The sequence below is a fragment of the Peromyscus maniculatus genome, chromosome 12 (genome assembly GCF_049852395.1).
Source record: "Peromyscus maniculatus bairdii isolate BWxNUB_F1_BW_parent chromosome 12, HU_Pman_BW_mat_3.1, whole genome shotgun sequence".
NCBI classification, from domain to species: Eukaryota; Metazoa; Chordata; class Mammalia; order Rodentia; family Cricetidae; genus Peromyscus; species Peromyscus maniculatus.
In genome coordinates, this window is record NC_134863.1 from 27,344,993 (window position 1) to 27,367,305 (window position 22,313).

At 41.5% G+C, this 22,313-nt stretch overlaps 1 protein-coding gene across 1 annotated transcript in view; it reads left to right on the forward strand.

Annotated features, from left to right (window-relative positions):
* Kpna1 (karyopherin subunit alpha 1) overlaps positions 1–22,313 on the forward strand; it is a 75,727-nt gene that overhangs the window by 24,666 nt on the left and 28,748 nt on the right. The window contains exons 3-4 of the mRNA XM_042259262.2: positions 12,790–12,897; positions 18,835–18,934. Coding sequence (XP_042115196.1) covers positions 12,790–12,897; positions 18,835–18,934 — 208 coding nt within the window. The remainder of the gene's footprint in view (positions 1–12,789; positions 12,898–18,834; positions 18,935–22,313) is intronic.

The following is a 22,313-nucleotide window of genomic DNA, read 5'->3' on the forward strand; positions in this document are numbered from 1 at the left end:
TGTTGTTGTGGGGCCCCATCTTCTTTCCGGAGACTTCAGTTGATGTTAGGCCTGGCCGTGATTTCCTGCAGAAAACTGATAAGAGACTCGAACACAAAGACATATATATGCAGCTAACTGAAGCCTTTTTTCTAGAATTAGTTAGTACTCTATATGACCATTCATATCTTAACAAAGTTTAAAATGTATATATATATTAATCTTGTAAATTTTGATATAAAATTTATACTTTAAGAAAAGTTTAAAGAATCAGAATAGAATCAAAGAGTTGAGATTAGTAATAGAATAGTCCCTTAATTAATTTGGCTTTTGTCCTGTCCCATAGCAGAAAATGGCTCTTTTATTCTGTCATGATACAGGGAGTTTGTATTTTCATTTTAACAACATGCTTGAGTTTAAAGAAGGAGAGAGCCATTCTCCAACTCCAAAGTCAGCTTTAAATTTTAATTGAACTGGGACTATTAGAAAACCAATAGTGTTAAATCTTTAGAGAAAAGCAGAAACAAACATTTAAGAAGACATAAAATTTTTTAGATAATATATACCCATATGCCATATACTCCAATATACTCTGTTTCCTGGGATAGATGATTTGTCCCTTTTCTTCAGTTGTCTCATTTGTCTTGTGTCCTTCAGATTCCTTAACCTTCATTCTCCTAAAAGACAAAAACAAAAACCTTCCCCCAAGACTAATTTTGGGGATGTTCCTTTTTGGCAAGTTATTATCTGATTAAATGAAAAGACATGTGTTACAGGTACAAGTTAGTTTAAATTGGATGTTCATGCTGGTTGATGAACTATCACCTCCTCTAATTAAGAGGTTTCTCTTGTTCAAATCGAACCTTTATCAATTTTGATGGTACCCACAGCTTATCTTCTCCTATAGAAACAAAAGCAAAACCTCGTCCCCAACGTAATACATACCCTGGCTTCCATTTTGAGGTCAGCACATCCTTAAAGTATATAGGCTGATTTAATTCTGTAGTTTTTTCTATTACCCAATGTCTCTCTGCAGCTGTTGTTCCTTTCTCATTGGCATTCAGAAAATTCAAAGTTAATAGAGCATTATGCAGTCTATTTCTGGGGGTTTTTGTTACTCCTTTCTGTTTATTTAGCATATCCTTTAGAGTTCTGTTTGACCTTTCTATAACTGCTTGACCTGTAGGATTATGTGGTATACCTGTAATATGCTTTATATTGTAATAAGCAAAAAACTGTTTCATTTTAACAGAGACATATGATGGAGCATTGTCAGTTTTGATTTGTGCAGGTATACCCATAATGGCCATAACTTCTAGCAAATGAGTGATTACAGAATCAGCTTTTTCAGAACTCAAAGCAGTTGCCCATTGAAATCCTGAATAAGTATCGATAGTGTGGTGTACATATTTCAGTTTTCCAAATTCTGCAAAGTGAAACACGTCCATCTGCCAGATTTCATTCCTCTGAGTACCCTTTGGGTTACATCCTGCTGGTAATGGTGTTTGATTATAGAAGGAACAAGTAGGACATTTCTTTACTATTTCTTTGGCTTGTTGCCAGGTTATGGGAAAATCCTTTTTTAAACCTTTACTATTGACATGATGTTTTTTATGAAATTTTGAGGCCTCCAGCACATTTCCTATCAATAATTTATCAATCTCATCATTGCCTTGTGCTAGAGGGCCTGGCAGACCAGTATGAGATCGGATGTGAGTTATATATAAAGGATGACTCCTTTTCCTGATTGTATCTTGTAATTGAATAAATAGTGAAGTTAATTCTGAAGCATCAGGGATAAATTCTGCAGTCTCAATATGTAATACCACTCTTTCAGCATACTGAGAGTCAGTTACTATGTTGAGAGGTTCTGAAAAATCCATTAATACCAACAGAATAGCATACAATTCTGATTTTTGCACTGAATTATAAGGACTTTGTACCACTTTACTTAAATTTTCTGATTTGTAACCTGCCTTTCCTTGTTTGTTGGCATCTGTATAAAATGTACGAACTCCAGATATGGGTTTTTGCCGTACAATTCGAGGCAAGATCCAATCAGCTCTCTTTATAAAATCAATTCTGTTGCTTTTGGGATATTTGCTGTTAATTTCTCCCAAAAAATTACTGCAAGCTCTTTGTCAAGGTTCACTTTCTGTCCATAATTTTTTAATGTCCTCCTTAGTTAAAGGTACGACAATTTCTGCTGGGTCTATTTCTGCTAATTGACGAAGTCTCAATTTTCCTTTCCAAATCAAGTCAGAGATTTTTTCCCCATAAGTTTTTAATTTTTTATTTGGTTTATTTGGTAAAAATATCCATTCCAATATAATATCTTCCCTCTGCATTAATATTCCAGTAGGGGAATGCCTAGAGGGTAAAATAACCAAAATGCAATCCAGCTTTGGATCAATACGATCCACGTGCCCTTCATGTACTTTCTTTTCTACCAAGGCCAATTCTTTCTCAGTTTCAGGTGATAATTCTCTTGGACTATTTAAGTCCTTGTCACCTTCTAAGGTTTTGAACAAATTAGTCAGTTCATCATTTTTTACCCCAACAATAGTTCGTAGATGAGAAATATCTCCAAATAATCTTTGAAAGTCATTAAGAGTCTGTAGTCTATCTCTCCTAATTTGCACCTTTTGGGGTCTAATTTTTTGTAGCTCTATTTTATATCCTAAATAATTAATAGAATCTCCTCTTTGTATTTTTTCAGGAGCAATTTGTAATCCCCAGCAAGGCAAAATTTTCTTTACTTCTTCAAACATTCTTTCTAAAGTATCTGCATTTGAGTCAGCTAGTAAAATATCATCCATATAATGATAAATTATAGATTTAGGAAATTTTTTACGTATCACTTCCAATGGCTGTTGTACAAAATATTGGCACAGAGTTGGGCTATTTAACATTCCCTGTGGGAGGACCCTCCATTGAAATCTTTTAACCGGTTGAGAATTATTATAAGTAGGCACTGTGAAAGCAAATCTTTCTTTGTCCTTTTCTTGTAAGGGTATTGAAAAGAAACAGTCTTTTAAATCAATAACTATGAGAGGCCATCCTTTTGGTAACAGAGTAGGCAAAGGAATTCCAGATTGTAGAGAGCCCATCGGCTGAATTACTTTGTTAATTGCTCTAAGGTCTGTTACCATTCTCCATTTACCAGATTTCTTTTTAATAACAAATACAGGAGAATTCCAAGGGCTGGTTGACTGTTCAATATGCTGAGCATTTAACTGTTCTTCTACCAGCTCTTCTAAAGCCTGGAGTTTCTCTGTTGTTAAAGGCCATTGCTGAACCCATACAGGCTTGTCTGTTAACCATTTTAAAGGTAGAGCTGTTGGTATTTTTGGAAGATTATCAGTTGTTGTGCCCTGTTCCTGTATAATATGGATGGCTGGTGACCACTCAAAATAATGCCTTCTAATATTTCTCTCAGAAACATGTGCTAGTTTATGATTTGTTTCTGAGATTGGAGGGATTTTAATCTGAGTATTCCATTGTTGCAACAAGTCTCGACCCCACAGGTTCATAGCTATGTTAGCGACATATGGTTTTAATTTTCCTCTCTGTCCTTCTGGACCTATACATTCCAGCCATCTTGCACTCTGTTTCACTCCAGATAATGTCCCAATTCCTAACAGTTGAACGTTTACCTCCTGAAGAGGCCAAGCTGGATGCCAAAATTCTGGTGCAATTATGGTAATGTCCGCACCTGTGTCTACCAGACCAGACAACAAAACACCATTTATTTTTATCGTTAATTTTGGTCTCTGTTCATTAATAGAAGTTTGCCAAAAAATTTTCTTTATGTTTTCTCCTGAATTTTCTATTCTCTCTTTTTCATCATCCTGACCAGCCTGATTTATTCCAATAGTCATTTGGTTATTTAATCGCTCAGAGCAGGGATTTCCTCTACAGCTGCAGGAAAGGTTTGAACTGGTTTTGCTATGGGGGCCTGCATGAGGCCCCTCCGGGAGTTTCCCGAAAACTGAGGCAAAGGATTACCCTGTCTGTCCTTTGTTGATCTACATTCGTTGGTCTAGTGTTTTCCCTTACCACACCTTCTGTATACTCCAGAAGGAAGGGGCATTCTGTTGTCATTGTTCCTTGAAGAAACATTGCTTCTAGGATTGACCTGTTTACAGTCCCTTTTAAAATGTCCTTGCTTTTCACACCCAAAACATCTAACACTCCTCAAACCTTTTGAAATTACTTCTCCTACCCACGTATCATGCTCATCAACCTCAACATTAATTGTTTCTCTAATCCAATCTTCCAAAGGTGCAGATCTTGCCCTTAAAGGCCTGATTATTCTTTTGCATGCTGCATTCGCATTCTCAAATGCCAAAGCTTCAATTATTGCCTTACTAGCTTCTGATCCTGAGACCATTCTGTTTACTGCTGAAGCCAGTCTTTCTAAAAAATCTGTGAAAGATTCTTTAGGGCCTTGCATAACCTTTGTGAATGACTCATGTTTTTTTCCTGGTTCATCAACTCTGTCCCATGCATTCAAGGCTGCCATTCGACATAAAATTACGGTTTGAACATCATATAAACATTGTGTTTGTATTGAAGCATATTGGCCTTCTCCAATAAGCTGATCCTGACAAACTTGTATTCCTTTATCCCTCCATTGTGTTTCTACGTTTCTAGCTTCCTCCTTAAACCAAGTCAGAAATTGAATTCTCTGGCTGGGTTCCAGAACAGCTTGTGCAAGGTCCCGCCAGTCCTGTGGTATAATCCTATTATATGTTGACCAAGAGTTTAACATTTGCTTTACATATGGGGAATGCATGCCATAAGATACTATTGCCTCCTTAAACCTTTTAAAATCCATCAGTTCAATTGGAGCCCAGATATTTTGTGTAGCCATTTGATCAGGCATCTGCTGTACGGTTACAGGATAAATTAAGGATGATTGTGTGAAAACAGGCTTTCTTTCTGTAACCGTATGATCCAAACTTGAACCAACTTCACTGTTAAAATTAACAGGTTTTTCTAAAGCTGTTATCCTGGCACTTAAATCGACTATCTTTTTAAATAGTAAAATGAGAATAAGCATGGTGATTAACTGCATAATTCCCATAATACTAATCTTTTCATATAGTTGTTCCATTGTCAGACTGCCTAAAATTTCAAACAAAACCCAATTTTCTTCCAATGTACACAGGAAACCCATTTTTTTAAATGTGGAAAAAATTTGTCTTTTAAATAGTTTCCTTTATGACTTACCAAATCTGCGTAGAACAGTAGAAATCCGAGCGAATTTCAAAACAGCCACCTAGAGTCCTAGGTGTAAATCCAGAGAGAGAGAGAGAGAGAGAGAGAGAGAGAGAGAGAGAGAGAGAGAGAGAGAAACAGAGAGACAGAGAGAAAGCAAGAGAGAAAGCGAAAGTGAAAGTGAAAGCGAAGGGGTAGCCGGCTAAAGCTTAAAGCCAGCCACTTGTTCCCTCTGAGCCGAGTCAAGGCTTGGCTTTACAGCCAGGGGCCCTGTTTAGCAGGGCAGGCCTGAGCTGTTTGTAGCACTGGCTTTAAGCAAGCAGCTCACAGTCCGGCCTGAGCCCAAGCAGACCTGGGCTGGGGCTAGGGAGCCGGCTGCTCCGGCTAGGGAGCCGGCCCCAAGCAGTTTTTAATGGATTCGCCCCACGTTGGGCGCCAGATGTAGATGTAACCAATCGTATTATTAAAATAAGAAACACAGAGCCAAGGTAAAAGAGAAAAGCCGAGAGGTCAGAGCTCAGAGATAAAATCTTACCTCCTGCAGTGCTCCTAGCTTCCCCGAGAGAGGGAGGTACTTCCTGTGTCCCTGTTTAAATAATCTTTCTGTTCTGCCTTCTCATTGGTTGTAAACCCAACCACATGACTGCCTCATCACTGCCTGTAAGTACCGCCCTCCAGGTCTTAAAGGCGTATGTCTCCAATACTGGCTGTATCCCTGAACACACAGAAATCTACCTAGCTCTTCTAACCACCACGCTCTCACTATGGCTCTAATAGCTCTGACCCCAGGGCAACTTTATTTATTAACATAAAATTAAAATAACATTTCAGTACAAATAAAATATCACCACATAGAACAAGGCTTTGGGGCCTATGTGTAAGGTCTGGTGGATGTCTGAACTGATGGACAGTGCCTGGTCCTGAGGTGGTTGGATGAGGTGGTTATTTAAGTAGAACCAACCATCTTTTTTTTTTGTCTGTGTGGCACCTTTTTTCAGGAGTTCATCCCTCTCCTCTGGTTGATACAGGGCTAACAGGAGGGTGTTAGAAACAAAATATGTTCTGTTGATCCCGTGGAGCTCAAGGCCAGTCCCCAGGCCACTGAATCAGCCCTGGTGTTGCCTAAGGCCACTGGGTCCTTGGAGGACTAGTGTCCCATCAGTGGATTATGACTACTTTTGCAAGGATCTCGAGGACCTACAAGAGCTTGGTTGTAAGGGTCCATTAAATATGGGAGTGCCCTTGGTAGTGAGGAAGCCCTTTTCCCTCCAAAGGACAAAATGGCTATTAAAAAGGCATATTTAGAGTCAGTAGAGATGTTAGCTCATTTACCCTTGGCTATCCAGAATGCTCTAGTCATCAAGGTAATTAATTTGGCCTTTTGTGAAGAGGTCCCCATTGGCAGGTGGGTCGCTTCAACTGTTTTACTGGAAGTGACCACAACATGCACACCTGGTGGTTTCCTGATCTTTCTATAAGAGCTTCCGACAACAAAGAGGGTACGTTGGGGGTTTGTGAGGGGTTGGTCTAATAGATCAGACTGGGGTGAGTGTAAGGCCTCCGCAGCCTCTGGGCAGGAGTGAGAGGAGGTACCAGAGGAGGAAGGGACAGGAAGGAGGGTTGCAAGGTTTAGGGCAGGGCTGGAAGCCAAGGTAATTTGGGGGTCTCCTAGAAACAGTGAATGAAAGACTTGGACTCAGGAGGGCCCAAGCAGGGAGAGAGAAGAATGACTCAGAAGGTCTGAGAGGCAGTGGTGGGTGGAGTATACCATGATTGGCTGGAACAGGGTGATCTTGAGAGCCTCCCGGATGAGTTCAGCTGCTGCTGCTAGGGCTCTCAAGCATGTCTGCTATCCAGACAGTGGGGTCCAGTTGTTTGGACAGAAAAGCAACGGCCTGATTCAAAGGGCCAGCTGGTTGGACTAGAACCCCGGTGGCCACTCCCACCCTTTCCTCTGTATAAAGGTGATAAGGTCTATTGGGATCTGGGAGAGCTAGGGCTAGGGCCATTAGTAGGGCATCCCACAGAAAAGTGAAGTGGTGGCAGATGGTGGCCAGGTGGGCAAGGGGCCCCTTGGGGGTCTCTCTGGCTGCCTGGTACAGGAGCTTGGCCGAAATGGCAAAGTTAGGGATCCAGTGACAGAAGAATCTCATCAGGCCCAAAAGATGAGAGAATCTGGTCCTCTGGGGCCGGGGTATGCAAATCCCACAGGGCTCAGACTGTGAGAGGTAAAAGGTCTTAGACCCCAGGCTGAGTTGAACGCCCAGATACACCCCAATGGGAGAGCATAGCTGAGCCTCAGATGTGGATATCCAAGGGAGCCGAGGTAGGTCAGGAGCAGAGAGGTGGCCTGTTGGGACAGAGGCAGGGAGGGCTGCAGAGAAGAAGGTCATCTATGTATTGGAGGAGAGTGCTAGGATGGAGTCGAGCGGAAAGATCTTGAACCAAGTCTTGGCCAAAAAAATGAGGGCTGTCCTGGAAACTCAAGAGTGCAGTCCATGTAAGCTGTTTGGAGGTCCAGGTGTCAGGGTCCTCCCAGGTGAAGGCAAAGAAGAAGCATGAGTCAGGGTGTAGGGGACAGTAAAAAAAATTGTCTTTTATGTCCAGGACTGTAAAATGGGAAGTTGTAGGGGGGGGGTGTTAGAAAGGAGGTTGTAAGGGTTGTTGACCACTGGGTGGGTTGGAGTAACTGCCTCATTAATGAGGTGGAGGTCTTGTTTTAAACGGTAAGCACCTTAGTGTAGCTGGAGAGTTTCCCGACAAGCCCCAGCAGTCCCACAGCCCACTTATAAAATAAACACACAGACTTATATTATTTAAACTGTTTGGCCTAATGGCTCAGGCTTCTAGCTATCTAGTTCTTACATCTTAAGTTAACCCATTTCTGTAAAGCTATACCTTGCCACATGGCTCGTGGCTGACCACTATCTTATGTGTTGGTACTCATGGCGGCGGCTGGTAGCATCTCCTCACTCAGCCTTCCTGTTCCCAGAATTCTCTTCTCTGCTTGTCCCGCCTATACTTCTTGCCTGACTTCTGGCCAGTCAGCATTTTATTTATATAGAACGATATCCACAGCACCTTGGTAAGCACCGGAAGGCTTACTCGGGAACAATGGGGGTGTTTCAGGGTGAGTTGATAGGAATTAAAAGTCCCTGAGATAAAAGGCAGGTAATAATGGGCTTGAGGCCTGGGTGATGGGTTTCAGAAATAGGAAACTGGGGTCTGGAAGGGAGGGAGGAGGGGTCCTTAAGGTGAACTAGGACTGCTGGTGGTGAGTAGCAACCTTCATGGTGGAGATAACCCATACTTAAGATCTCCTGGATACGGGAGAGTAGGGACAGGACAGTCTGGGGGTAGGAACCTGTGAGGCTGTTAAGGGGACAGGGTGAGAATCAGGAGAGGGTGTGGGGGCCAAGGTGAGTGTGGCCCCAAAGTGGCTGAGAATATCACAACCAAGTAGAGGTTCCGGGCAAGCAAGTATGGTAAGGAAAGAGTGTGAGAAGAATTGCCCTGCAAGAATGCAGGCAAGTGACAGGGTCTTAAGTGGAAAGGAGGGGTCCCATCCATTCCCTGTGACAGAAATTGGCAAGGGAACCATGGGACCCGAGTGAAGGTTAAAACAGAAGAGGTAGCTCCTGTGTCCACTGGAGAGGTGGTGGACTTACCTGCTACCTGGAGCTTTATCCTATACACAGCAAGGCCAGTGGCAGTCACTAGGTCTAGGCTGTGTCAGTCCTCTGCTGAGGAGTTTAAAGTCTCAGATGCTGATGTCAGTGAGGCTGGATCTCTGTGGTGTGGCATAGAGGACAAGCACCGTGCGTGGGCATTTTGATTTCCTTTGTCCAGGCTGTTGGCAGATGAAGTATGGCGTCGGCGTCGGCGTCGTCGTTGTCGGCGTCGTCATCGGTGACTGAGAGTCAGGGCAGCACCAGGAGCCTGGTGGAGTTGACTTGGGCTGAGCTCCAGCAGAATGGATCCTGGTGGACTTCCCTTGTCTCCCTTGTGAGGGCGCCGATGGACTCAGGGCAGCTGCCAAGGCGTCCGCTTGGCAGTGTAGCCTTCTGTTGCAAGCCTGTCCAGAAGACAGCTGCCTCCTTTTGGGCGTTAAAAACCTTAAAAGCCATTTTTACCAATTTCTGTATGGGTGTTTGGGGACCCTCCTCAGCCCTTTTTCATTCATTTCTTTCTAGTTTCTGGCGCTGACTGAGAAATGAAATGGGTGGCCAGGACCCTTGGCTCCCACTGGGGAGGCTGGGTCAAGGAAAGTATATTGAAGCATGGTCTCTTGTAATTGATTTAGAAAAATGGCTGGATTCTCATCAGCCTGCTTGTGTAATCTCTCAGAGCTTATCAAAATTAATTTTATCCGAGACCGTTTTCATACCCTGAAGGAGGCAGCGGACCATGAGTTCCCTCTGCTGGTGGCCATTCTGACCCAGTTGGTTGTCCCAGTAGGGTTCTGTAGCTGGCACCGCCACGTCACCCACAGGGACCATATATTGTCCACTAGGTGGGTTAGTCTGCATACTGTCTTGCTCCTGCCTGAACTTGACCTTGCTCCTCCGGTGTGACAGTAGAGGCCTGGATGACATAGAGGTCATGCCAGGTCAGATCATGGGCTTGGGAAAGATAACGAAACTCGTTGATATAAACAGAAGGATTAGCAAAGAAGGAACCTATCCGCTTTTCTATCTGTGAGAGGTTCTGAAGGGAGAGGGGTGTGGATTCAGCAATTCCATCGGTTCCAGCTACCTCTTGGAGAGGGCTGAGGAGGGCAGGAGTCTGTCGAGACGGAGTATAAGAAGATAACTTGAGAGGATGGGGTGGGAGGTAGGCCAGTGTTGTGGATGGGGACCAGGGTGTAGGTGGTAGCATTGAAGGATAGAGAGGAGCAGTGGGAGAGGGGAAGAGAGAAAGGTGGCTAAGGAGGAGGAAGTTGGTCCTCCATCTTTGTCCCGGTGGGGGGGAAATGGGGGAGGGGTTGATAAGGGGAGGAATATTTGCTACTGAATGGAACTTGTGGCAATGTAGAAGGGGGATGGGTAGGCAAGGAATAGGGGAAGGGCCTGTGTCTCTGGTCCACGGTCAGCGTGGAATGTTCAGGGTCCTAGTTCCCAGATGAGTGGTAATCTGGAGGCACCCTGACCCTAGCCAACAAGACCTGGGCCATGGAACCCTGGCTACAGAAGGAAGAGCAAGAACTCAGAATCCAAAAACTGTGGTTTTTGTGGTTTTGTAGTTCTGACCACTTAATCTCCATGCCAGCAAAAATTTTCAAGATCATGGATGATGGTAAATTCAACCCAGTGGTCATCTTGACTTGGTTATCAAGATTGTATTGTGACCAGGCTTTAGTGCATAGGGAAATCAGGCGTTCAGGACATGTGGTATCAGATAGTCCCAATTTGAATAGATTTTTGTAAAAGATACCCCAAGGGTGTTTGGGGATCTGGCTTAGACCCACAGCTGCCTCACAAGCCTGTGCTGGAACCCGAAGTCTAAAGCAATGTGTCCATTGTGATAGTGATAGGCTTTTGGGTTGTGTGGGTAGAGGAAGAGCCAAAGCCTGGTTTTGAGTAGCTCTGGGGGAGTCTTAGCATCCCAGGGATCCAGGTAGGATCTGATTGAGTGGGAATGGGTAGAGGTTGCCTCTGGTGCAGCCACATCTTGGCAGGCTACCCCGAAAATTGGGAGGGGTCCTGGACCCCTAGAGGCAGTGACTTGGAACAGGCAACTTACTGGTCTGAAAGCTGATCTAGTCTGGTAAGGAGAGGAGTGGTTTTCCATGGGGAGGGTTAGGGTGGGGGGATGGGGAGACGGGATGGGATGGGGGAACACTCAACTTCTTGCCGGCCAATGCACCAAGATGAAAGGTTTCTGTACCCTGATATTAAGTCAGGTGCAGTAATCCAAATCAAGCAAATTAAAAATAAAAGATCAAGTTTTGGCCGGGCGGTGGTGGCGCACGCCTTTAATCCCAGCACTCGGGAGGCAGAGCCAGGCGGATCTCCGTGAGTTCGAGGCCAGCCTGGGCTACCAAGTGAGCTCCAGGAAAGGCGCAAAGCTACGCAGAGAAACCCTGTCTTGAAAAACCAAAAAAAAAAAAAAAAAAAGATCAAGTTTATTGGGCAAAACGGTCCTAAGTGATCTTCCTGGGAGAGGAGACTGGGAAAAATCATGAGTATGTTGTCCAGAAGGCAGTTTAAATACCCTGTATGCATGGTTTTGAGTAGCTCTGGGGGAGGAGCCACAGTTTGGTGGGTTTTCTGAGGGCAGGGTCTGGAGAAAGGGTGTGGGGGCTGAAGCGGAATTCCAGCTAACTAGTAAACTTTTCAGATAATTTGTTGTTGTTAGTATTTTTCTCTAGAACCCTTTCCCCCCCTTACATTTTTTTTTCTCTCTTGGATCAGTTAATATGGCTTATCCTGTGGGTTTGCTGTGTTCTGTCATAATTGTGAACCCAAAATGAAATACTAAAAATTTTGACAGAAATTCAACTGAAGTCAGTGTGTTTATCTGTATATATGAAGCAAGACAAGTATGAGTATATAAAAACACTGAAAGAGACAACATACACTCATTTAGTGCATCATTTCTAGTCCTTTGAAGTTTACATAGGTAGTTGAAGCACTTTAATGGATATGACTTGGACTGTAAAGAAAGTGATAGTCTTCAGTACTAGTCGGAACCTTTGATACCATCTGAACCATTAGTGTTCAAAGTGTGTTCTGTAGGGTTCAAGTTCTAGCTGTGTCTCATGCTGCTTCATTCGCCCTGAATTTCTAAACTTTTATAACAAATGGCCAATTAATATGTGACTAGTTTCGATTGTGATGTGTGATACAAGCTCAGTACTGGATTTTGAAGACTTAGTAATGAGTGCTTTAAAAGATCCCCCTTTGCTGTCAGGAATTCCTAGAGATTGGCAAGGCTAGAAACCTCAATATACTATCCTTGAAGGTCACTAAGATGGAAGTGTTTAATTATTTTAATAGCATTCTTGTTCTCACTTTTTCCTGAACAACTGTTAAGACTATCTTGTTTCCTGCTTCTTACCAAGTGTTGAGGGAAATGCCTTCAACATGTCCAGGGTCTGGTTTTCATTCTTGGAGGTGGTTGTTATATCATCATGGTCGTCGTCGTCATCATCACCATCATCATCACATTCATGTCTTGCAGTGTGTCACGTCTCTCTTAGTTAAGTTTTATGCCTTTGAGGTTTTTGTTTTATTTGTTTGTTTGGGTTTTGGTTTTTGAAGACAAGAATGTCTCTGTGTAACAGCTCTGGCTGTCGCAGAACTTGATCTGCAGATCAGGCTGGCCTCAAATTCACAAAGATCCTCCTGCCTCTGCCTCTTGAGTGCTGGGATTAAAGGCATGCACCACCACCACCTCGAGCCTTGCCCTTGGGTATTGGCATACATATTGTAGTAGTTAATTGATTTAATTGTAAGGCTGTAGAGAAAGCAGTCTGACATCTTTCCTTACCAGGAAACACTAAAGGCAGCACAAAACTTTAGAATTAAAAAGGTGTCGAGTTCCCTTGTGTGAAAATTGTATTATTAACATTCTTTTACTTTTCAGTTATTCAAAAGAAGAAATGTTGCTACAGCAGAAGAAGAAACAGAAGAAGAAGTTATGTCAGATGGTGGCTTTCATGAGGCCCAGATTAATAACATGGAGATGGCACCAGTAAGTATGATAATAAAAAGGACTCTTGGTGTTGTGGTAAAGGTAAGAGATGTTGTTCTTCTTGAGTTTAATAGAAAGGTTAATTGGGCTCTATAAACCCAGGACTAGGGAATCTGAGGAAGGAGGGTTGTTAGAGGCTTTCCTTGGCCTCACAGACCATGTTTCTAAAACAACAAAACAAAAATCTTTAAAAAAAAATATATTGGTACCTTGGGGGCCAGGCTCCAGCTACCACCAGGGTATGGTGGGGGGGGATCCACAAAGGCAGCAAGGGCTTAGGAAAAATTCTTATCTGAGGGCTAGACTTTTTACTATCTGAGGGGAAAAATAAGGAAACACGCTTTCTGATGGTAACTTACTCTTTTACTTCATCTTAAAAAAAAATCGTCTCTGGGGTTGGGGATTTATCTCAGTGGTAGAGCGATTGCCTAGCAAACACAAGGCCCTGGGTTCGATCCTCGACGCAAAAAAAAAAAAAAACAAAAAAACCCTCTCTGAAAATCTGTCTCCACAAGATACATTCCACATTGTTACATTCTGCATACAGCCAAGTTACATTCCATACTGCTACATTCTCCTTAAGTTCTCTGTATAGCCATATGCCTCTTTTGCACAGTTAGATCTCTTTGTATATAGCTCCATATTGCATATTGCTCTTCTATCCACATTTCTTCCCTCTACTCTGTTACATTCCTTCACATATTATTATATAATTTCTTCACTTTACTCACTCACTCTCTTTCTAACCTCTTGTGCTTCTTTTATTTCTCACACTTCATACTTATATCTCTGCCCTTATAGCTACATCCTCACTCAGCTTATACATGCACTCTCCCACACCTCCCTCACTCCTCCACTGCTCTTTACACACTTCTTTCACATCCCTTCCTCAGCACATACTCGCACACACTCTTACCCTTACACAGCTTTTTATCACAGCAGTTCTCTCTATAGCTTTTTATAGGTCCCCTTCACATACCCACACTCATACTCTCTCATTCTCCTTCTCTCTCTCAGCCAAAACTCTGGACGGTTATATGTTACATTTTCAGAGTCTGACCCATTCTCCTAACACATGATAAATTACACAGTTTTTCTCAGGCTAAGAAGGTCACACACAGTGAGTGGCAAGTGAATAAGATTGACTAAGCATGTAGCTCTAAGTTGATGAGAGTTCCCAGATAGAAAATGACATTGAAATTCAGGACTAAACAATAACAGTTAGTTAGCAGAACCTTGAGTGGTAGGGGTATGTGCAGTCAATTATGGTAGGGGGTTTACATCTTAATGTAAACAGCCTGATCTTGATTTAGCAATAAACACTTGGAACTAGTCTTTGTGTATTTTCTGAAGGGGCAGCTTAGTCTGTATTGAATTTATTCTGAAATCTAAAATTAGCTATCTTTGAGACTGAGACTGTGTCGGTAAAGAAAAATATTCTGGTATTATTTCTGTTCATCAGAATTATACAGCTTAAGCAGAAATCATCTTCCTGACCATCTGACCACCCATAGTGATGTGTGCCTAAAGATGTAAGACACACTATCAGTAGGCTGTGGAAAGAACCCCACCGCTACTCTTTTTAGGGAGGTATAGTGGTGGCACATGAGAAAGTTACAGACAGGAAACAACCGGTTTCCACAGCCAGTGACCCCACGGACTTTGCCAAGTGGGGCTCCTCTACAGAGAATTATTCATCTGCTGGTAGGTTGACCTGTTGAACACTAGTTGTTACCTGCTGTATACTCCCACAGCCCTTGACAAAAATACACGTGTTGTACTTAATGTATACAGTGTGTCAACTGAAAATGAAGGTGGGAGCAGGGAGATGGCTCAGTGGGGAGAGCTGCTTTCCACCAAGCCTGGATTCAGTCTCTGTGACCTACATGGTGGAGGGTGACAACTGACTCCCTCGTGTCCTGTGACCTCCACAGGCACCTGTGGCATGTGTACCCTTCCCAAAGTTGTGATAGTCAAACCAACATGTGTAGATGACTTGGAAAATTAGATACCAGAAGTATTAGGTAATTTTATTGTAACTTTTTTGGGGGTTACATAAAAGAAATTATACTGAAATGCCTCAGATCTGCTGAGATTTCCAGTATAAATAATTTTAAATACATCATACAAAATATATTATGCATTTATGAAAATGTCTCATTGAAAGCAATTAGTATATATTATATATAGTATATATATTACATATATATTTTTGTTTTTATTTTTTGGTTTTTCAAGACAGGGTTTCTCTGTGTAGTTTTGGTGCCTGTCCTGGATCTTGCTCTGTAGACCAGGCTGGCTTTGAACTCACAGAGATCCACCTGGCTCTGTCTCCCAAGTGCTGGGATCAAAGGCGTGTGCCACCACTGCCCGGCCCAGACAGTAATTTTTTTTAAAAGAAGTAGTTATTTTTAAATATGTGTCTGTGTTTGGATAGATACTTGTGTGGGGGTGCCTGAGGGGGTTGGAAATGAGATCAGATCCACCGGAGTGGGAGTTACAGGTACTTGTGAGTGGCCCAATATGAGTTCTAGGAATAGAACTGGAGTCTTCTTTCTGCAAGAGCAGTATGTACTCTTAACTGCTGAGTCACCTCTTTATTCCCTATGAATGTAGTGTTCTAGATGTATTAGTCAGGGTTTCTAAGAGAAAGAACCAGGGAGAGGGGCAAAGAAAGAGGGAGGTGGGGAGGTGGGGAAGGGAGCAGGGGGAGCAAGAGATCCGAGGTAGTGGCTTTTGTGATAGGAGCTGACAGCCAAGTAGTCTGGAGGGCAGGTCAGCAGGCTGGAAACTCAGGAAGCATCACTGTTGAAATCTGAGTCTGAATTCCTTCTCTTTTGGGAAACCTCGGTCTAAAAGCCTTTAGCTAATTAAGGTCACTCCACAGTATAAAGACCACTCTTAGAATCTGCTCTATTCAATTGTCCTGATTTAAATGTTAATCACATCTAAAATACTTTCAGAGTAACATTTAGACTTGTATTTGTCTAGGTAACCTGGTTGACACATGAAATAAACTATCAGAATCTACTCCTTATTTGTTAGGCATACATACACTTTTTTTTTTTTTTTTTTTTAACAATATTGAGCTTCAAATAAAGATAACAAAGTTGGTCCTTCATCTAAAACAATATAGCTTTTCTATATAACCAACCTTCTCCCTAGAAGAGGATACAAAAGTTAGGGTAATGTTCACTCCTCTTCTTGATGTCCTGTAGTTTAAATAACATGATATAAATCTGTACAGCTATAAGAGAGGATATAAAAGGGGAAAAAAAGTCCCGCGTTGGTGGCACACACCTTTAATCCCAGCAGAGGGAGGTGGATCTCTGTGAGTTCGAGGCCAGTCTACAGAGTGAGTTCCAGGACAGCCAGGGCTATACAGAAAAACCCTGTCTCTAAAAATAAAATTTAAAAAAGGGGGGTAGGGTGGGAGAAAAAGATAGTTGTTTGCCATATTTATAATACTATCATGCACACAGATATACAGCTGGTTTTGCACATTCGAAGACATTTATAGCAGTCCCTTAAACACTTGTTTACTCAGGAATCAGTCTTGCTATGTTGAAAACAGTGGCTTTTCTGATCTTCAGCAGAATGCTTCATGATTCTCTCTGGGAATTGGGACAGGATCTCACTATGTGATAGCTGGTGTTAAATTCTCCACTCCCTTGTTTCAGCCTTTCTTTGCTGGCCTTTCAGACCTGTGCCACCACAAATGGCTCTCTAATAATGATTTTCAAGTGTTAGAGGTTTAGTGTCAACCACATAGTATTTCCTAAAACTCAGTGCACATTTCTTTATAATTCATCTTACTGACTGTAATCTACCTGTCTGTCTGTCTCCCCTTCCTTCCTTCCTTCCTTCCTTCCTTCCTTCCTTCCTTCCTTCCTTCCTTCCTTCCTTCCTTCCTTCCTTCCTTCCTTCCTTCCTTCCTTCCTTCCTTCCTCCCTCCCTCCCTCCCTCCCTCCCTCCCTCCCTCCCTCCCTCCCTCCCTCCCTCCCTCCCTCCCTCCCTCCCTCCCTCCCTCCCTCCCTCCCTCCCTCCCTCCCTCCCTCCCCTCCCCTCCCCTCCCCTCCCTGAGACAGGGTTTATCTGTGTAACAGCCCTGGCTGTCTTGGAACTCTCTGTAGACCAGACTGGCCTCAAACTCAGAGATCTGCCTGTGTCTGCCTCCTGAGGGCTGGGATTAAAGGTGTGTGCCACCACTGCCTGACAACTATAACCTTTCTTAAAATAAGAACTTTGTTTCATTGTAATGAATGATCTGGAGAAAGCTGACTGCTGATATTAAACATAGATGGTAGTAAGAAACAAAGTCCTAATAAAACAGTAACATGTAGGAAACAAAATTTTAAGACAAATAATAGGGATTTAAGGAGTCAATTTTTTAATTTAGCAGTGGTTAGAATCTGGATACCAACTCCCTTTACTAAGTATTAGTTGAATATCTCATGTCTTATGTGACTGATATCAGTAGTGATTGATGTTTATTGAATTACTTAATGCTAACCTGTTAATATATACAATTTTATATCTGTATATCTGTTGAAAAAATAAACACAAAAGGCAAGGTTATTTGCTTTCAAGGAGATTATAATAAACTGGGAAGTTCAGGTGTTAACAAATAACCAGGAAATTATCTAGTAGTGATACGAGTTTGGTATGTGGTATGCTGGGGCTGTGGGATGTCTCAATAGAGTGCTTGTCTAGTATATATAAAGCTGTGAGTTCAATATCCAGTAACACATAAGTCAGATCTAGTGGCTGTTCCTATAAGTTCAGCACTCAGAAATTGGGGGCAAGATCAGAAGTTCAGTGTTGTCCTTGGCTACATAGGGAATTTGAGTCCAGCATGAGATGCATGATACCTTGTTGCACAAATCCTAATCGGTCTTAACAATAAAAACCCAGAGTTAGATATAGGGGTAAATGCTGAAAGATCAGAGAGGCAGAGCAGCCAACCACTAGTTCTTACCTCTACGAAATCCTCAGCCAAAAAGAGGCTGGGCTCCTCTCTCCACCCCACCTTATCACTTCCTCTCTGTCTGTACAGACCTTCAGACCTCTATAGTTAACTAATGGCTAGCTCCTTCTGATTTTCAGGCAAGCATTATTTGTTAGAGCACAAATACTGTGTCACCACAATACCTGTTCTCAAAAATAAAAAAGAATAGAATAGAAATGACCGGTGCAAAAGAGATATAGAAAAATTGCTTTAGATTCAGAGGTCATGAAAAAGATCTTAAAATTTTTGTATTTTATGCATGTGGGTGTTTTAGCTGCATGTATGCCTGTATACCACTTGGGTTCCTGGTGTCTTTGGAGGCCAGAAGAGGGCTTGTGATCCCCCAGGGCTGGAGGTACAGGTGGTTGTGAGCTGCTATGTGGTTGCTGGGACTTGAATCTGGGTCCTCAGGAAGAACAACCAGTGCTCTTAACTGCTGAGCCGTCTCTGTAGCCCAGCCTTTAGTTTCTAATACTGAGTTTGTAACAGTAATGTGAGAAGCTAGGTGAAGAATGATAACACGCCTCTTTCAGCATTTACTGCTTGGATAGCTTTCTCACGACCATGAGTTTCTTGTATTTTTTATGTTTTTAGTTTCTGAGGCAGTTTCTCTGTATAGCCCTAGCTGTCCTGGAACTCACTCTGTAGAGCAGGATGGCCTCGAACTCAGAGATCCGTCTGCCTCTTCCTCTGGAGTGCTGGGATTAGAGGTCTGAGACACCACCGCCGGACTATCATGAGCTTCTTAATAATAAAGTCTGACCTCATCACATTAGTATGATCTTAAATAGTTTTGCATGTAAAGATTTATGTATTTGTATAGCTTTTGGAAATGTGTGATTAATTTGATAGTATTTTATGTTTTTTTAAGATTTCTTTCCACTGAACTAAGGTTAATATTGTGTTATATTTGCTTATCTTTGATCTAGGGTGGGGTCATTACCTCTGATATGATTGAGATGATATTTTCAAATAGCCCAGAGCAGCAGCTTTCTGCAACACAGAAATTCAGGAAACTACTCTCAAAAGGTAAGTCTTGGATACATTGACTTTCCTTTTCATCTCTGTGTAAATTATTCCTTGTCCATAATCCCATTTCTACATTTCCAGGTAATTTGTTTTGGAGTAGTGTGTTATGTGAGTAGAAAAATAAAGAGGCATATAGGTGTGTACAATTTTGAGTCCTTGCATTTCATTTTCCTTACTTATTTATGGGATCTTACTAGAACATTTCATTTGGGGGCTATCATGTAAAAGACCTTGTAATAAGTAATAATCAAGAGCTTATGCTGACTGAAATTGAGAAGCTCTGCTCTTTATTAAAAATTACTTGAACAGTAGTTACTAATTTTAATATTATCAGTTTACCACTGAAAGTTAAGTATAGATTTATTGCAGAATAGGATAATTCCTCTTTTTGTGCAATTAGTATACATTGGCATATAGTACTTGTTATTCTGGGCAGGTAAAAAAATTCTAAGCCATATTAAAAGATTGGTAGCAAATAGTAAACCATACAGTGATAAATTATGGTTGTTTAAAATCATAAGTTTTTTAAAAATTTTTATATCTTGAGGTGATATCTACATTAAAGTATCTACCACCATAACATACACATAAGGTGGTAAAATTCTGTGGGCTGTCCTTTTTAGCATGATTTTCCTACAAAAGGCATTCATAACTATTGCTTTTCCATGTATTCTAGTTTGCCAGCTTCCTTCTTTAAAATGTGATAACTAGAACATAGTACCATAGATGTGTTTATTGCAGTGGTTGATGATGAGAGACTTCAACTACTCATTTCAATGTCAGTTTAAGAGAACAGTGTTGGTCATGGCAGTTATCTATCTGAATTTTCAGCAAAGAAAACTCATTACTTAATGAACTGTAGTTTTGAATGTTCTAGGTTTTTGTTGTTGCTTTGATAAAACTCCTTACCCAAAAGCAACTGAGGAAAAGAGGGTTATTTGACTTAGTTACTTTTTTATTGCTATGATAAACTTGGGGCTTACAGTTCCAGATGGTTTGAGTCTGTGATGGTGGAGGGGCGGTTGCATGCTGCAGGAGACTAGAGAGAGCAGCAGCTGAGAGCTCACAGCTCAGACCATAGAGAGGAAGCTGAGAGCACATGGCAGGAATGTTATCAGCTGGGGACCAAGTGTTAATGCGTGAGACTTAGGGAATAAGTCACCATAGCCTACAGTCCATCATAGAGTATTCCATGCCAAAGAAAACACTTGATGGTAAAAAAGTATGGCACGTGCTATGGGCGGTCCTGCTTGCTGGCTAGCAGGTAGGCTTGTTATGTTTACTTGCATTCTTACACTGTTGAGGACCACCTTTCTGGAGAATGGTGCTACATATAATGTGGGCTCAGCCCTCCTCCATCAGTTAATAGTCAAGATAATCTCCCACAAGCCAATCTGATATAGCCAACGTTTCAATTGAGATTCTTTGACCAGATAACTATGTCAGCTTGACAGAACCTAATGAGCTCGGGACAGTGAGCTCATGTGATTTAAAAAAAAAAAAGCCTTTTAACAAATATAGTGACTAGGCCATCAAGGTGGCTCAGATAATAAAGGCACTGGGCCTCAAGACTGATGACCTGAGTTTGATCTCTGGAATGCACTTGATGTGAACCAACTCCAACAGGTTATTATCTGATCTTCACACATGTGCTATGCTACATAGGGCCACACACGGACAAACAAATAAGTAAATTTAAAATAAGTACTGAAAATAAATAGTTGTTAAGTTGGATGCTTAATTGCCTGCCAGTCCAGGAGGTGGAGGCAGGAATCTCAGAATTTAAGGCTAACCTGGGCAACATAGTGACACCACATTTTAAAATAGAAACAAAAACAATCAACTGTGGTGGCTTAGAAATGTAATTTAATTTAGACTGCTTGCCTGTGATGCACAGAGTCTGGGGTTTATCCCCTGTGCTGACAAACAAAACAACTAAAGGTTTGTTTTGTTTTTTTCTCCTAATTTATTGTCATTTTTGGTGTATTACTCATTTTTATACAATGTTTCTATAATATTTAGAATATTAACTAGTTTATCTTTATTGTTACCAAGTTTGTTAGTTTGAGTGAGTGATAAGACTCTTAAGCCAGGCAAAGGACATGTTACTAGAACTCCTTCCCTCCAAATCAACATTAAATTAATTAACTCTTTAGTCAAAACAAAACCATAGGGCCTTAATATAGCACACAGGCTGTCTGTGACTTGCCAGGAGGATAACCTGAACTCCAGATCTGCCTCTGCCTCTGGAGTGCTGGGATTATTGGTGTGAACCACCATGCTTGGTTTACCTTTTATAGTAAAGCTGTTGACTTTGCCAAGGATCTCCCTAAGTGTTATAACTGTATTATTCTGGCATTGCTACATACACATAAAAGGAAAAAATCTCTCCTGGAATTATTGGCCTGATTATCTGATATTTCCTATCTATTTACCCAGTAAGTGCTTATTAAATGATAATACTCATTCTGATAAATCAAAGTGAGATTAATTTGGCAAATAACTGTTAATCAATTCTTGCTGGCACTTTTTTGTTAGTGTGCCTAACAAGAAAGTGAAGTCCTGTAAGTGCCTTGAGAATCCTGTCATTCAGGTTCTCTAGGCAGGTATTAAAAAAAAAAAAAAAAAACCACACACACACAAATTGAAGCCTTTTGTACTGAAAAAAGATTAGAGGAAAGTATATCAAAATATTAGTAGTAGTTAGTTTTGGATTTCCCTGCTTTCTGGGTTTCCTAAAATAGTAGAATAGAGGTTCTCAACCTGTAGGTCGTGACCCCTTGGAGGGTGTTGAAGGATCGCATATCAGATATTTACATTATGATTCATAACAATAACAAACCACAGTTATAAAATAGCAATGGAATAATTTTGTGGTTGAGGGTCACCACAACATAAGGAACTTCATTAAAGGATCGCAGCATTAGGAAGGTTGAGAACCACTGTAGCAGAGAATTCTTGGTAGTATAGCTCAGTGATAAGAATAATTTGCTGGGCTACAGAGATGGCTCAGAGGTTAAGAGCACTGGCTGTTCTTCCAGAGGTCCTGAGTTCAATTCCCAACAACCACATGGTGGCTCACAACCATCTGTAATGAGATCTGGTGCCCTCTTCTGGCCTGCAGACATATATGCTATATACATAGTAAAAAATAAAATCTTTTTAAAAAAAAAGAAAGAATAATTTTCTTAGCTTACAGTCCAGCGCTGAAGATGCACACACACAAAAGATTTTGATTATGCTGCAAAAACAAAGAATTCTGCCCTTGCTTCATTTTCAGTATTTAAGCTTATAATTTTGTGATACCTTTCAAGCCACACTACTTTGAAAGTGACCAAATTCAATTTTAACCTTTTTTTGGGGGGATAGATTTCTAACA